The sequence below is a fragment of the Marmota flaviventris genome, chromosome 11 (assembly GCF_047511675.1).
Source record: "Marmota flaviventris isolate mMarFla1 chromosome 11, mMarFla1.hap1, whole genome shotgun sequence".
Classification (NCBI taxonomy): domain Eukaryota; kingdom Metazoa; phylum Chordata; class Mammalia; order Rodentia; family Sciuridae; genus Marmota; species Marmota flaviventris.
In genome coordinates this window covers 30390708-30408535 of record NC_092508.1, presented here as the reverse complement: position 1 = coordinate 30408535, position 17828 = coordinate 30390708, and the positions used below count along the sequence as shown (strand labels likewise).

Genomic DNA, 17828 nt, shown 5'->3' with positions numbered 1-17828 from the left:
GCATACCAAGCATTTTAGATTCAAAGCAAATCAGTCTAACGCTCAGTGGGCTGAAGCCAAAGTTTGTATTTTCTCTGAAACGAATCATAACAGCTGCCAAAACATCCCTATTGCTCTATTCCAAGCAAGAAGTAGAAGACGAAGATGGGCTATACATGTCTGTTTTATGCTCCTTCTCATTTGCAGGTATATGTCATCAGTTGCCAAATCCCCCCACGTCATCCTCCAGTTTCTCTCCCCATTTCTGCCTGTGACTGCAGAGGCCCTGCATCTTGACATTGCACTCCCAGCTTCTCCATGCTGGAGGCCCCATCTTACAGAATGTCATGTCAGCACTTTGACTGTGACTGCCCTGGGATGAAATGGCACCAATATTGGTGACAAGCTGGGCTTCTGGTTTTACTCAGGAGAATCATTAACCATCTTTAAATAAATAAATCTCTGCTGCTACACATTGTACAATTTAGAACATGTGCCTTTGTGACTTTTGATGTGAGGCTTATGTTTAAAACCATTGTTTGTTTTTTCTGCCACCTATATCAGCATGCATTATGATTGATTCTTCAGGACCTTGGTTTCAGTCTCTATAACAGCCTATTCTTCAAAGCCCCCAAACTTAATATTAAATGATATCACCTATAATTTAAGCCAGCTCTATCCAAACACACCCTTCAATGTGGAAAGCATCCATCTAGTTGTATATGTGCGTGTGTGCGTGTGCGTGTGTGTGTGTGTTTATATATAAACAGATTTATATAGAAAACACCTTACATCTGTGCTGGACTTCATAACTTGCTTGACCCATTGGCATAGCAACTTGAGCCTTTAATTAATTGTTGCCTCTTTTAAAATTCTATTCCTCAAACCGAATTAGGTGTCCCCCCTTTGGGCTGCCTTAGTGATACTTAAAGGGGACATTGCATAAGTAAAGGCATCCCTTTGATCACCAACTTCATGATCACTAAAATGTTGATTACTCAACAATGGGAAGATGCACCATCATCTATGGGCACCTGGGAACTGGTTCTACTTTATTCTTCCATGAGGCTATGGCTTGACCAATGCTAACTGTGTCAAAACCTGAAGAACCTAAGGAGTCTCGCCATCTTCTTGAAGTGGTTACAGTGAGTGTTTGTATGAGATTTTCTGGAGTGTGGTATAAGCCCTGAGAATACATAGGCAGTATTCCAGTAGGAAGTGAGTTTTTCTTAACATGGTAAAACTCTGTTATGTGAGGATAAAATCACCAGCAGTTGCATGCCCAGTCAAGGACTCTTCTCCTGCTCCAAGTCTCCATCACGTTGGTTTCCATTGTTTCAGAGTATCTGGCTAAATAAAATAGGGACTTCATCCACTCTGGAGTGTGTGTGTGTGTGCTTGTTGGTATGGGTTCTCCAAGGATCCACACATAACTAATCTGAGTTTACTTACCTTCATACTGTGATGAAATGTTCTTTGTCCCCACATTTTTTTTCTCTGAAATCTAAGCTGAGAGTAAGCACCATAACTACTCATCTTAATGTCATTGTCCCTCTGCTGGTAAATGTCCTGGTGTGTAGTAGATTCTCAAATATTTAACTGAGTGGGAAAATACCAGCCGTTATGTAGGACTTCACGCATTAAAGTTCTTAATATTCCTTATTTTATTTGAGTTTTGCCTCTAGTGGCTTTTAGCTATGGTTTCACAGAATACTATCATTCTTGAGCTGAATTAAAGGCTTCTGCCTTTAAAATCAGAATCTTTTCTCAATTACCTGAAAAATACTAATGAATAGCATTTTCTCCCATTTTTTAACTTCCTTCCCATCATATATATATATATATATATATATATATATATATATATATATATATATATATTCCTTGAAAGCTTTGACTTCTATTGTAAGGCTATATCTAGCTTTGCACAAAACTAGATTTTACTATTTTCATTGACATATCATTCCATGAAAATTAACTTGCCTTTCAGAAGTTCAGATATTTGAGCAGAGAATGCTATTCACAACAAGAGCTATTTCTTCTTTTTCATGGGGGTAGGACAGGGGAAGAGGATGGATTGTCTGCCTGTAATTACATAATGGATAGTGCCACATCCTAAGCATTCCTTGTGTTTTATTTCCACCTCCCATCAGCTCCATGATATGTTATTACTAGCAGGTTTTAAGCAATGAGACTGTGTCACAGAGCAGTTCAAGCCTAATGTCACAGAACCAGTCAATGGGAAGGTCAGATCATTTGACTCAAATACCCATTGCCCTGTCCACATGACGGTTAGTGGTATTAGCATCTATTCTCTATTGTTAAATTGTAAACTCCTTCAATGCAGAGGTTATGTTCATTTGTCCCATGGAAGGGAGGTCTCCATAAAACTGAATAGATTTGTCTACTCCTTATTTTAGTTAGCTTTGTTTGGGAAATGTGACTTCTCTGTATATCCAAGCATGGACCCAGATCATCTTCAGTCCTTGCCATTATTTGCCTTCCATTGTACACCACAATGTACCTCACTGTCTTTAAGCTGTAACTCAGTCTCTTCCTCACAGCCACCCTCAAATGGGGGTTGGTGACTGGAAAAATAATACGAGGAAAAGTTGTTAACTCTCTGAGATAACAGTTCATATTTTAAAATGCTCATTATTAATTCCAATATGGAATAATTTGCACTTGCTATTAACACATTAAGACAGCCAAAGAAAATGAGAAAGTGTCTCAACAGGAGACATTCAAATGTGAAGTTAAAAAAAAAAAAAAGAAACGGAAGAAAACTTTTTTTTCTGATGAGCTAAGGGTATGTTGAAGATCTAGCCATCATACAGTTTATTTGTGTGGCTTTAGGGTTTTTGCTTTTATGTGTTAATTATTAATAAAATTAATTTTCAACACATCAATAAAAATGTGAAATCTGTACATAGTAATGGCCACCATTTCCTCCTTTTAAATGCCCCAATAGATGATGCACTGGTGCAAAACTGAACTATCACCTTCTGGGAAGTCATACTAATACTGTAGCATATTGATTGAATTCACAAAGCTGAATGTGTTCTACTTTAAAAATATGTCTTTAATAAAGATAACCTTTTGTCATTAAAATAAAGATGGATAGTGTGACAAGACATGGGCATATATCCTTAAAGTTAAAGAAAACTATCTACGGTAGTTCTTTTTTAAAAGAGTGTTTATTAACCAAGAAAAATCTTGTTATAGGCACATATACATATGACATACATAGGTATATTTCTCAGCTGAAAAACCATTAGAACCAAAATTGTCCCTAAGATTTCCATTTCTGTGCCTCTAAATTAACTTGTTTTTGAAGATAAGGAAACACATTGGTGACCCATGGCATTCCTTGTTTTTTGGTTATCTGTGTTGTCCATTTTAGGATTATTGAGGTATACTGTCCTGGTCAGGTTAAATGCTTGGGAAAAAAGCCAAAGTTTGATGGGGTTTACTCCATTTTCTTTGTGATTTTAAAGATAACAGGTGCTTCTGAGGGTAGTGCACCCAGACTGACATGTTCAAAATTTCATGTTGCTAGTAATTCCAGAGCTTAGACTGAAAGGAGTTCATTCTTCACATCACCTGAAAAAGGGGAAAATACTGTGTGAGACTAGATTTCTTAGTACTTTCTCTTGCTTTTTACTCTTTTTTTTTTTTTTTTCATATTTTATTTAGGAAAAGATTTGCCAACCATACAATTATAGGTATGACAGTTGCTTAAGAAATTTTGGAGATGGAGATGGAAAGGGTGGGGAATAATGTAGGGCTATAGCCATTAATAAAAAAGAAAGGAATGGGAATTTAGATATAATAATACCTTCCTGGCATGGTGTCTGTATCTTGAGTAGCATGTTAATTTCTGATTATGAAATAACTTACATTTCAAAAACCAACTCCTATCTGGACAAGGATGAAAAATATTAACAATTCTGTGTTTTGTACAAAACAAGAATGTTGATATACATATAAAATCAGTTTTATACCTAACTTAAAACATAGATGATAAATGTTGCTTTAAACTGCAATAGCTTCAGAGGTTTGGGAATTATTTTCAGAATATTGATAAATGGGAAATTGCATTTCAACTATTTTCAAGTCTTTTCCCAAAAGCACACAAATAAATTGTTAATTTTTATGTGAAAGTGATTTTTAAACCGCAAGCAGATTTAAAAAAATTTTTTAAAGACTTTTCTCTATAGTGGCCAATTTCATATAAAATGTTATTTTAGGCCTAATTGCAAATGGAGTAGTTAGGCTGCCAGCTCTGCTAAGGTTGAATTTCATTTGAACTTTCTAATAGTATGATCTTTTTTTCAGAATTTAATAACTGACTCAAATATTTAATAGTGGAAGCCTTTATTAAATTAAAAAGAAATCAGGGTATATTTTTAGAAGAACTAACTTATTTTCTTTATCAATTTTATCTACTTTGAGAGAAAGGAAAGTGAATGGAACCAATCTCTTTGTGTACTTAAATAGACATTAATGCTATGACCCCAGCAAATAATTTATTTCAGGATGTATCGTTGTTCAAAAGATTTGAAAAGCACCAAATGGCAATAATAACTACACTTCTAGCTCTACTGAATGGCAATTTAGACTGACTGTATGAACCTCTTCATTTGTCTTCTGGATAATCATTCTTTTTAATATTCACATATATTTTCTAGATCCTTTTTTAAATTGCCCACTATCCATGTGTGCATTGCCTAACAGTTTTTGTTCAATGCAATGGCTTGTTTTGAAATTCAAGTGGGGGGGAAGATGAGAGTTGAAAGATTTTGTTTGCACATGTCACTCTGTTTACAGATGACAAAAGACTGTTAAATTCACTAATTTACAAGCATCCTTAGAAAGAATATTTTTACATAAAAGCATGTTGTAAACCTTTTTAATTAAAGCACAGTTGTGCCATGTACTCTCTTTCCCCCAGGGCCCTTTTGACCTCTCACCTCCTATTTTGTCTTGCAGGCACTCCACTGCTGGTGAGGAGAAGCAGTGACCCAGCTCCAGGGCTACCTGCTGATGCCCAGCCAAGCTCTTCACACCCCAGTGGCCAGAGTCTGAAACCTGTTGTTTTAGTAAGTATCCTGCCCTTTGCATTTCTACTGAGAGATCAAAGTCCTTACCCATAGACTAACTGGGGCTTTGCAGTCTGGAAAGTAAATTGATAATTAGAAATCTTTTGCAAAGATATACAGTGGTAGTTATAATAGTACAATCTATTAATAGTACATAGGTGCGGTGAGGGCCATTATATATAGTATCAACTATGTGCCAAAATCTGTTTTCAGTGTTTTAGTTTGTCATCTAAACTTCTGCTTCAAGGTTAAGTTTTTATCTTCATTTTACTGATAAAGAAATTGAAACAGAAGGAGGTTTAGAAAGTTGTTGAAGGCCATATAGGAGGTGGCAGAGCCCGGAAATTAACCCAAGTGATCTGGCTGAAAAGATCATGCTTTGTAGCCAGATGTGGTAGCACACACCTGTAATCTCAATGGCTTAGGAGTCTGAGGCAGGAGGATTGCAAATTTGAGGTCATCCTGGGAAATTTACTGAGACCCTGTCTCAAAATAACATCAAAAAAAAAAAAAAGGCTGGGGTTATAGCTCGTATGCAGAATGTTCCTGGTTCAATTCTGGCATCCCCCTCCCCGGTCACTGTCACCCCCCATTCGCAAAAGACCAGGCTTTGAATTTGCATGCTGTACCACTGCATGTCCTTCATCCTGTGGCTTCAAAATACCCAAAGATGAAGTCTATATATTTTTTCTCTAATAACACAATGCTTTGCAAAGTCATATCAGGATAAATAGTAATACAGTTTCACATTTTCAATATCATGAATATGTGCTGTGACTATTAGATTTCTAGAATCCATCATAAAACTAAAATCCAGATAAAAATAAAATTATATACCCAAACTCCTTATAACCAGATATACTTATAACTGCTATACTTACAATCCATAGGTTAAATGGAGAATAATTTCCTGAAGAGATTACATCTTCCTTCCATATAGAACTGTGGGATCTTTATGCTAATTCCTACTTGCTTTGAAAAGTTATAATTGAACTTCATTCATCCAAATAGCCTTAGAGTTAGATTTCAATTAATGTCTACATATCATTGTAATAGGGGATCCTTAACAACATAACCATATTAAAAAGTTAGCTCCTAAAAGCCAGTCTTCTATTTTGAGTCTATCTATAGCACCGTTAGGGGAAAAAAAAAAAAGCAACATATTATAGGTTTATCAGAATGCCGAATAGATTAAACAAATTCTCCCAGTTTGTTCCATGGCTTTCTTATCAAGAGCCAGTGCTAATGTTATGAGGTAAGAGTTGCTATACCAAACCACTGGGCATGTACTAATATATTCGTGGTAATATTTTGCCATATTTCTTCCCTTAAATAAGCAAGCAAATGTCTTGAAAGTATTTTAGATGTAATGTTCTCTCACTATTCTACTTAAAACTCTATCCTTTTAAGGAATTATATTTAATGGAACTTTAATAAAAATCAGGTGTGTGTGGTCTACTTTAATGATGAATACAAACAAGACCAGTATGTGGTAAGCTCTGCTAGCTTTTTTTTTTTGGTAACCCTCTGATTGAGACCATGTTAAGCCTAAATATATTAGTTTGGGGGAAGAGGACTATATAAATGAGAGAGTAATTGCATAAAAGAGAATAACTACAATTTAGTGTTGATTTTTAGGGTATCTGCATAACCTAAAATGAGAGTATATTTGATCATTGTTTGCATATACAAAATCCAGCAAAGTTTATCTTTTCATTACATAAATGCAGCATTTACATCAATTAAAATGTTATTGATATTGCTTTCCCTAAAAGGAAATTATAGGGCTACTATCTTTCTGATAGATTTTGTAGTCTCACCAAAATATCACATTGTGAGTGCCACAAGTTAGGGTATGAGGCAGGACGACAAACTATTACTAGAGATATGCATATCCTTTTTCACAAGGAAATATTGGGACCTCAAATCCTTATACCTCATTTTTTTTCCACAGAGTAAAAAGGAAAACAGTTTTATCCAGAGTAAAAAGGAAAAAGGGTATTTCCTCCTTTTCTCTCAGTGTCTCTGGGCATGACAGCCTGAGACTCTAAAAGCAGAGTCTGGTTCTTGACTTGCCATGGGATAGAAACACATTTTATACTTCTCTTGCTTTAGTGTAAAATAATTTCCATGACACTCATAAGCCTTAACATCTCCAGGTCCAAGCATGGGGCCTGACTTATCATTATGTATCTAGTATCCAGATGTGCAAAGTGCTCAGTATATTTGTTTTGGACTTAGGAAAGCAAGGCACATATAAACCCAGAGAAAGGCCTACAAAATTCTCAGCAATTAGCCTGCTTGATAATTAATAATCTCAGTCATTTCTCTATTCCCCCAAAAGAATCTGTCTGGAAAATGTTTATAAGTTCAAAGATTTGGTTCACCCCAGGCAAGAGACAGATGTTTTAACTGCCCTATTGTGCAAGACTTGGTGAAGTTAATAAATAGATCGAATCTATTTTTACTTAGAAAAAAGATACAATTTGGGTGTGTGTGTGTTATAACTTTATTCATATATTTCTGTATATCTGAATCTGTGGCCTCGAATGATAGCCACTAGCTTACATGGCTGTGAAACTCTTGAAATAGAGTTGATCTGATTTGAAATGTATTGAAGTTTTGTATGTGCACTTTCAAAAACTGAAGTGTGAAAAAAATAACATCTCATTAATCATTTTTATATTGACTGTTGAAATGATAATATATTTGATATTTTGGGTTAAGCACAATATATTATTAGAACTATTTTCACCTGCTTCATTTTACTTTTTCATAACATGGCTAATAGAAAATTTAAAATTGCAGCTGTTTTTGTTATTCCATTTATATTGCATAGTGCATCTGTGGGACAAAAGTAAAACTGAATTTATCATTAATGAAATGGTTGGAGATATTTGTAGGAAGATCTTTGAGGACCATCTCATCTCCCTGGTGAAAGTATGGTTGAACTTGTGTACAGCAAGTCCTGATTCAAGCCTTTTGTCTGGCGTGATTATTAACAGTGACCCCAGTGACTCTCAAAGGAGTGCATTTTGTGGCACCCTGCATATAGCCCTATAGTTACTTTCATTGTTTGCTCAGTGGTAAGAGAACCATGGGAACACAATAGGCTCCATTCTTAGCTGCGGACACATTGCAGAGCAGCTTCTGTGTGGCAAGCTCCTGAGCTCAGGAAGGTGAGACTTCAGGTTCTATTCAGATTCCAGAATTTACTGGATGCTTCCTCGATAACTTCGGCTATCCTGTACTTAATTCCCATTATTTGATAAGTGATGATGAATATGGGGAATGTGTGATAATGTAGCCATGTATCACCCATTACAAAAAAATAATTGCTTAAAAAAATCTATGTTCAATTGCACTTCAGTCCAATATCCAAGGCAGGGGGAACAATCAAAATTTCCATCTCTTAAACAGTGTTCATATGTAAGTAATTCACAGATGGCAGGACCCCACGTGGGTTATGTTCAATCATTCCCAAGAAATGAAACATATAACCCACAGCATAAGAATCTGAAGAATGAATATTTGACACATTTGATTATGTTGAAATATTGCCTTGAAGACCACAGCTGATGACTGTTATTTTTAGTTGCAATTCATTAGGCCTACCATAGAGGGTAAAGTTTTCATTGATGCCCAGGGATGTGTGGTTTTTAAAAGTTAGAAAAGTTGCACTTATTTTTGGGTAAGTTATTACAAATTGGTTATTTAAGATGTGCACTCTGGAACATGCTGTAGTTTTAAAATGGGCCTAAATAAGAAATATCAAATTTTCTGCAGACTTCATGTTCTGTTTATATTGATAAGTAACCAAATCTCAGTATTTGTTACTTAAGGTACCACCATATAAACAGCACAGAAATTTGTTTCCTCTATTCCTCTTTCATACCAGAATAGTACAAATTATTAATGTGCAGATAGCAATGGCTATTTATCTTCCAAGACAATAGCAAATCCAGTTCTACTGACTGCTTTTGAATTAAAGAAAGAGAATCCCGGGCACAGGATATTTCTTAGGGAAACGCTTATGAGAAGTCTTACCTCCCTTCCCTTGATTGCAACCTGGTGTTCTTGGCTTGAGGGCATGCCATAAAACCAGGTCCTTGAAATTGATGTTCCCGAATTTGCGGATGGAACAGAACTCTAAAACAGATGTGAGTTTTTTTCTTAATATCCGGTTAACTACTATAGTTGTTTTGTGTTTTAATGACTGTTTATAGTTTTGAATTTAACCCTTAAAGCAAATTGATCCCGCAGGGCGAGTAAATTAAAAAGTGCATTCTTGAAAATTATAATACTGTGGTCGTTCTCAGATAGTAAAGGACATTGTTCTAAAATCCTTATTTATTTTGTATTTCCAAAATTAAGAGACTACTGGTCTGTCTTTGAAAACAAATGTGTCATATATAAGTAAAAATAAGCTGGCAATTTTGGGGGTTGTTAAATGGGAAGTCCATGGATGGGTTGCAGGGAGTCTGGTCAATCTGCAGTTGTATGCCATGGCATGCCAGTGTGTGTATGTGTGTTTATTTCTCTAAAAAGATTCTATCACTCTTTGAATTTTAAAACAAAAGAACAAAATTAAGAACTATCAGTTTTTGGTTGGATAAAATAGTATATGGAAGCCACCAATTCTCAAAGTAGGAATGATGATAGAGATTAAACAGAAAATGATCTTTCTTTCCCTGCAAATACATATTAAATAATTAAGATTATTTCATCACATTATCATCTTTTCTTACCAAAACATAGCACAGAAATTCGGAATTTTAAGTTAAATAGAAGCTTTTGAATTTCTGCACTGAGAGACCAAACACATCTGTTTATTCAGTAGCAGCATCATTTTTAGCAACTCTAAGATTGGGGTGAAGGACACAGATTAGTTATAAAAAGACACCCTAAAGGGAAGTGTTTCCATTTTTCCAGTGAGTTATAATATTCTTTGCAGATTTGGGGATTTAATCTGCAAATATAGTAGCTGGTAGTTACTCGTGAGAGAAAGTATTTCCAATGACTAGCCACATTCTGTGTCTTGCTTATAATACAATGGAGAATTGGTTCCAAAAATTTCCCCTTGTATGACACATGCCTTCCCATGTGTATCATGTACATTGAGAGTATAGTTGATGTTTCTAAGATGCATGAGAGAAATTGCTGAGATATTACAGATAAAATTATATAGCTTAGTTGTTAGGATTAAAACTCATTGAATTTTCACTGAGGTTAGAGGACTTTAGATTATGGGCTGGTGACTAACAAAATCCAACATAAAATTTAGCGAACATTCTGCATGACCAAACCATATTTTCTACCTACTAGATATGCTCTTAAGTAGCCATAGAAACACCAGAATAGAATAATGGCTGTAGATGCCAGAATATATTGGAAGGAAGTTTCTATCTGTTGCCTTCCAATGAAGAGAGATGGATGCTGAGAAGCAAAAGGAGGGAGAAATAACATGTAATATATAATTGCATTATTTAGAGATACTGAAGCCTACAAAAGGTTTTTCTTTTCTTCCCCTGACACAGTGATTTAATAATAGTCCTGGTGTTTGTAACTCCAGCTGTTCACGCTGTGTGCTGATAAGACCAGAGCTTGGAGACACATTGCAACGATGGTTTTCATATGGCTTTGTTTTTAGGAGATAAAGCTGCCATCCAATATTTCACAGAGCCAAATGTTTACTTATTTTGGCAAGTTTGGGCAGCTTCATTTCTGAAGCAGTTATGCTTATAAAACTAAAGCTCAGGTACGAAAAATTCAGAAGTTTGATTTACTCTGCAGCAGAGTTTTTTATTTTGTTTTTTAAACCATATCTTGCAGAAGTTGGTAAAACAAATTTGGGTTATCTGAATGTCTGAACCATGGCTAGTCACGTACCATAGATATGTGAATCCTGTTCAGGTGTGTACTTCCCCGTTATTCAACTTGGGTCTGATCCAAAACTGAAAATCTGAAGGAAAGATCACTATTCAGAGGTCACTTTCAGCAATTCAAAAGCTAACCCAGACAGGTCTTCTTTGCTGTTTATTCTTGAGCTGCACATAATAAAAACTGAATGAGTTTGTGTCAAAATAAATTGATCCATTCAGTTAGGTGCCATCTGGACAGGCTAAGACGTGATTCCTGTCCTCAGGAAACTTGCACCCTAGTTACAAAGACCAGAAACAGATCCTCTAAGAACCCTCTCAGACTGAAAGTCTGTACCAGGGTATCAAGCAGCACATTTATAACCTTGAGTCTTAATGTTCTTTGCCTTTGGTCTGCACTTCACTCTGGTCAGCCTCCCTAACCCCTGAAGGTAAGTGCCGTGTGCAGTATCTCTATTAACTCTTATCTCCCTGAAATATAACTGCTTTTTCAAATGTCTGCATTTTTTCAAAACCATGAGCTCTTCAGAGGTATGAGCCAGGTTTCTTAATTTTATACTTGAACCCTAGGCACAGAGTGTGGCTCATAATAGACTCTCTTAAACATATGACTACATGATTGAAACTTTCATTTCTGATAGACAAGATGAATTCAATTCAACAACTTTTAACCAATTTTAACTTCCATTGTACAGATGTGTATTTTATTTTGTGTGTGTATGTATGAATGAAATTGGGAAATCCTCTGTTTAAAATACTATGTTGCTTCCCAGATAGTTTCAGTTTTGAATTTTCTGTTTTAGGACAATGTGTTACTTGTTTCTTCTTTGTGTTGCCAAGGAGAAAGAGATGTTTAAACATAACTTCTCTACTTTGAATAGCATGTGGGTTGGTGGCTGAGATCAGCAGTTTGAATTGTGAAATCTACTCCATCTTCTAAGAATTCTAGCAATGACTTCAGCATAGAAATTGATTCTGAGAAAGAGTACAAACTATAGGAAGAAAACAAGCCTTGGCAATTAAAGATCTGAACAATTAGGTTGAGGTTTTTGGTTTTTTTGTTTGTTTTGTTTTGGTATTGGGGATTGAACCCAGGGGCATTTTACCACTGAGCTACATCCCCTGACATTATTATTGTTGTTGTTGTTGTTATTATTATTATTATTATTATTATTATTATTATTATTATTATTATTTTATTTTGAGACAAGATTTCATTAAGTTGCTAAGGGTCTTGCTAAGTTGCTAAGGCCAACCTTGAACTTGAGATCCTCCTGCCTCAGCCTCTGTGGTCATTGGGATTATAGGCAGGTACCACTGTCTCCCACTATATATAAATCATCATTAAGGTTAATTTTTCAAGTGATGATGATAGGTGAAGAGAGAATAGAAATTAACATGCATGCAGTTGTAGTCAGATACCTGAGTTCTGTCTCTTTGTCAACAAAACTGAGTTCTAACAATTATAAAGTTACCGATCCTGGTGGTTATATCTTTATAAGTTTCTAATAATTGTGTCAAAGAATTTAGAAAACTCTTTGTTAGAATAGACAATTTATTTTACCCATTTCATCTAAAGATTCCTCCCTTATAAATTATCTTCCTATTCCATCTTCTTTAAGAAGATTTTTTTTTCTGGATTGAACTGATACAGAAGAAATTAAAAATATCCCTGGTATGTGAATTAATTAAAGAGTGTGAGAACATTTACAAGGTGTTTCTTGGCAAAACACTAATAAACATATCAATCTCATTTTAGCAGTATGGGCGGGTCGAATTTAATAGCATTGTTAGAAATTTGCTAAAGATGATGTTTCAAAATGATTTTAGTCTGAAGGAGAAGATCCTGTATCCTCATTGCATCAGTAACTATGTGACCCTGAGAAAATTATTCAAATTGTGGATGATTTCCTCAGAAATCATTTTATGATTTTATGTAACAAAAAGGAAATGGAGAGAACCTGTGTGAACACCAATTGTTAGTGACTTAAACATACAAACTAGTTGACTCAAGGTTCCAGATGTGAATTATTAATTAACTTGGCATGAAGTCAGTTAAATTTTATTTTAATGTCTTAAAATGTATAAATATTCATGGAATTAGGATATATTTCCATCGAATCACAAGAAGTCTAATTTTATTTTCCAAGTGAATAACATGGAGAAATATTTTTAAAAGACACACACACGCAGAGGCAGCAGCCTGAAAACATGCCTGGGTATACACGTACATGTATGTCATCTTTGGAGGAAAGCTGCTACCAAAATCTGCAGACAAATGTGCAAATGTCATGGTACTTTCAGGGGAAAGTCCAGGAGAAGAACGGTGCATTCCGTATGCTCTCATCTTCTTTCTATTGGGGCTTTCTGTGATTTGACATTTAGGAAAGTCGATGGCATGGACAGAAAGGATTAGTGGGAGTTCACCTTGGAAAGAAGCATGGCAGGTATTGGAATGAAAACTATCTTTTTTATTTTTTTCCACAAAGATGGTGTAACCCAGATAACTCTTCTGATGGGGGATTCCCCCCACCCCAACATAAACTCTTGTGAAATACAAGTTTCATTTTGGTTTCTGTTTTCAAAGTCTAGTCATACGATGACATTGTACAGACATTTAAAAGACTTTCCTTCTCAGGAGGGTGGCCCCTTCCCTAATAGCTGTGTGTTATAAAATGGAGTTCTGATTTAGATGAATCACATTTTAAAAGTAGCTACTGTGTGTGTTTTATGCTTGTGGAAACAGAGAGCGTCCTCATAAGCAGCATGTGAGCTTGTCACTACATAGCTTTTGATGTCTGAGGAGATGATCACAGGGACATCTGGAGTGAGTTAGCGTTGAAGTAACTGGTGTGCGGCACTGGAGAATCCAGAGCCTTCTGACAGATTTAAACCAGTTTTTAAAGAATCACTACTTTTAGCAAATCTTTTTAACTTCCATCTGGCCTAAAATTTTCAAACCGACTTAGCCTTGGTGTTTTCCACCAGATTTTACAGTTTTCTTTCCAGGTAGAATTCCCTGTCTCTTAAACAAGAATGGGTAAATGGCACCTTTTGCAAAAAAAAAAAAAAAAAAAAAATAATGAAGTACTGTCCCTGCTCTAAAAAGAAAAGGTGGAAAATTCATCAGAGGTCAGAATCAACTGACTTGCTTAAAGAGCATCTTGCCTCTTTTTTTTTCTACCTTAAGTTTCAATCACCATCAATCACCCAGACCTTCTTAATTTTAACTTCTAAATAAAATACATTTGACATTCAGTTATATTCTTATGAAGATCCAAAGATAAACAAGTAGTCCTCAGAGCAGCTAATATTGTTAGAGTATGGTACTCCCTGTTCAAAACACGTTTCAAAAGCTCACACATTAATCAGAATTTTATTTGAATGGTCTCATAAAATATGGGCATTTGTTTAAAGGTTGTATAATTTGTTTAGTGAGGTCCCTTATCCAAAATTCTTAGGACGAGAAGTGTTTTGTATTTTGGATTTGGGCTGAGAAGAGGGGCAGGATTGGAATATTTCATATACATACTGAGATATCTTAGGGAGGAGAACCATGTCTGAACATGAAATTCATGTATGTTTCACATATACCTTATACACACAGCAGCCTGGAGGCAATTTTATACAGTATTTTTATTGTGTTTGCATTTTGCCTGGAACCTATCACATGAGGTCAGTTGTGGAATTTTCCACATGTGACATCATGTTGGTACACAAAAAATTTCAGACTTTGGAGCTTTTCAGATTTCAGACTTTCAGATTAGGGATGCTCAGCCTATATGAGATAATTCATGTTTGTTTTATGAATAAAATCATTACATGCTGCTCTAAGTGTGAATGTATTTATAACACTTGACCTCCTGTCTAGAAATCCCTGATACTCTCCATGTCTCCAGCTATATATTCAATTTCTTGAACTTGTCTCCCCCTCCTTTTTATGTGGTAAAATACACATTATAATTATCATTCTTTTTTGTGTGTGGAGATCCAAGGCAGGCCTCACACTTGGTAGGCAACTGCTCTACCACGGAACCCCCATCTTACCCGTTTTTCAGTGCACAGATCAGTGGTACAGCTACAGTCATGTCAGTGTGCCTCTATCATCACTCTGTATCTCTGGAATGCTTTGTCTTACAAAACTGAAGCTCTATACCCATGAAACAATAACTGCCAATTCTCTCCTCCCTTCAGTCCCTGACAACTGCAATTCTGCTTGCCCTATGACTTTGACAATCCTTGATGCCCCATATAAATGGAACCCATACTGCATTTATCTTTTTGTGCCTGGCTTATTTCACTTAGCATGATGATCTCAAGCTTCATTTGTGTTATTCTATGTCAGAAATGCCTGCCTTTTTAAGGCTGAATGGTATTCCACTGTACATTTATACCACATTTTGACTGTTTGTCATTGAGCACATAGGTTGTGTCTACATTTCACCTACTGGGCACAATACTGTTATAAACATGAGTGTACAAATATCTCTTCACAATTCTGTTTTCCATTCTTTTAGGTATAAACATAGAAGTTGAATTGCTAGATCATATGATTATTCTATTTTTCCTTTTTTGATGAACAACCAAATTCTCTTCCACAGGGATGTGCCATTTTACACTCCTACCAAGAGTGTAAAAGGGTTCCAGTTCCTCCATAGTCTCACCCATACTTTTTTAAAAATATTTTTTCTTTTAATGTAGCCATCCTAATGAGTATGAGATATTTTGCTGTGGTTTTGGTTTATATTTCCCTAATTATTCATATGTTGAACATCTTTTGAAGTGCTTAATAGCTGTTCATTTCTATATGTCCTTTAGAGATGTGTCTGTTTGAATCATTTGCCTATTTCTGGGGATGTGAGAGGAAGGTATCCAGGATTGAACTAAGGGGCACTCGACCACTGAGCCACATCCCCAGCCCTATTTTATATTTCATTTAGAGACAGGGTCTTACTGAGTTGCTTAGCACCTTGCTGTTGCTGAGGCTGGCTTTGAACTCCCAATCCTCCTGCCGCAGCCTCCCAAGCCACTGGGATTACAGGCATGCCTTACCATGCCCAGCTATTTTTGAATTGTGGGGTGGGTTTTTTTTGGTTGTTGTTTTTGTTATTGTTGTTGATTTGTTTTTTATTGTTGAGTTTTAGGAGTTCTCTATATATTCTGGATATTAATCCATTATAAGGTAAATTATTTGCAGGTGGTTTCTTCCCTTCTGTAGGTTGTCTTTTTCATGCTGTTTTATTGTGTCCTTTGATGGTCATGAAGTTCAACTAGTCTATTTGTTTTGTTGTCTGTGACTTTTGTGTCATATATAAGAAATCCTTGCCAAATCCAACATTATAAAGATTTTCCCCTATGTTTTAGTCTAAGAGTTGTATAGTTAGTTAGCTCTTACATTTAGGTCTTTGATCTGTTGTTAACTTTTGTGAATGATTTTATGTAAGGGTCCAACTTCATATTTTCTTTTTTGGGAGGGTGTCAATATACACTTTTTACAGTACCACTTGTTAAAACTATCCTTTCCCACCAAAACGTTGCTAAAATTCTTCACAGAACTAGGAAAACAATCCTAAAATTTATATAAAGCCACAAAAAGACTCTAATAGCCAAAGTAATCCTGAGCAAAAAGAAGAAAATAGAAACACATCTAATTTCAAAATATACTACAAAGCTATAGTAACAAAAAACAGCATTGCTAGAAAAACAAACGCAATAGGCCAGTGGAATAGAATCAAGAGCCTAGAAGTAAATCCATATACCATAACCTGTTGATCTTCAGCCAAGGTAGTAGGAATGTGCATTGACAAAGGATGGTCTTTCTGGGAGCATTGGATACCTACATGCAAAAGAAGGAACCTAGACTCCAGTCTCTCACCATATGCGAAAATCAATTCAAAATGAATTTGTTTCAGAAGAAACCAGTCCCAGTCTATGAGAATTGACTAAGAAATGGAAAGAAGATACAGAAAGACTCAGGATTACAGACAGTCCAATTTCCTGGGGACTTAAAGACAGGAACATGTCTTGGAAGCCAGCATCACAGGAGATCCTCTCACTCCAAAGCTAAAAGAAGAAGTTTCTATGCTTGGCTAGACAAAGGTGGGCTCTGGCTGGCTAACTAGGATGAACCTGGTCTTTCTCAAAAACCAGTAATATGTTTAGACTTCAGATGAGAAATTTTCTGGGTTTCATTAACTTATATAACACAATTTGCTGACTATCTTAACAACTCTGTCCTATAAGTTTGAGATGGGTGCCAGGGTCAGCATAGAAATTCTGTCCTGTAGTCTTATCAAACTGGACCCCTACTGGATTAAAGATTTAAATATAATAACTGAAACTATGAAATTATAGAACAAGGATATTTTAGATAAAACTTTGAAACCATAGGTAACAAAACCAAAATAGATGACGAGAATTAAATCAGACAAAAATCTTCTGTACAACAAAGAAAGCAATCAATAGATTGAAGAGAGACTGTTAATAGAAGGGGAGAAAAATCTGTAAAATATGCATTTAATAAGGGGTTTCCCCTGGTGATCTCCAGGCTGATAGACCTGCAGCTCACTGCCCCCTGCCCAGCATTACAAGAGCCTATCATACCACAGCCCAGGAAAAGATCAGAATCCAAAGGTTTCTACTGAATGCCTCTTTCACGCCATCATAATTGAAAAACCCCAAATTGAAATCATAAATTATGGGGCTGGGATTGTTGTTCAGTGATAGAACATTTGCCTGCCATGTATAAGGCACTGGGTTCAATTCTCAGCACCATATAAAAATAAATTAAAAAATAAAGGTGTGCGTCCATATACAACTAAAAAAAAAAAGAAAAGAAATCCTAAATTATAAGTCAGGGACCATCTGT

General features: G+C 35.7%; 1 protein-coding gene across 1 annotated transcript in view; it reads left to right on the top strand.

Annotated features, from left to right (window-relative positions):
• Pard3b (par-3 family cell polarity regulator beta) overlaps window positions 1-17828 on the top strand; it is a 1014040-nt gene that overhangs the window by 445471 nt on the left and 550741 nt on the right. The window contains exon 4 of the mRNA XM_027941877.2: window positions 4972-5081. Coding sequence (XP_027797678.2) covers window positions 4972-5081 — 110 coding nt within the window. The remainder of the gene's footprint in view (window positions 1-4971; window positions 5082-17828) is intronic.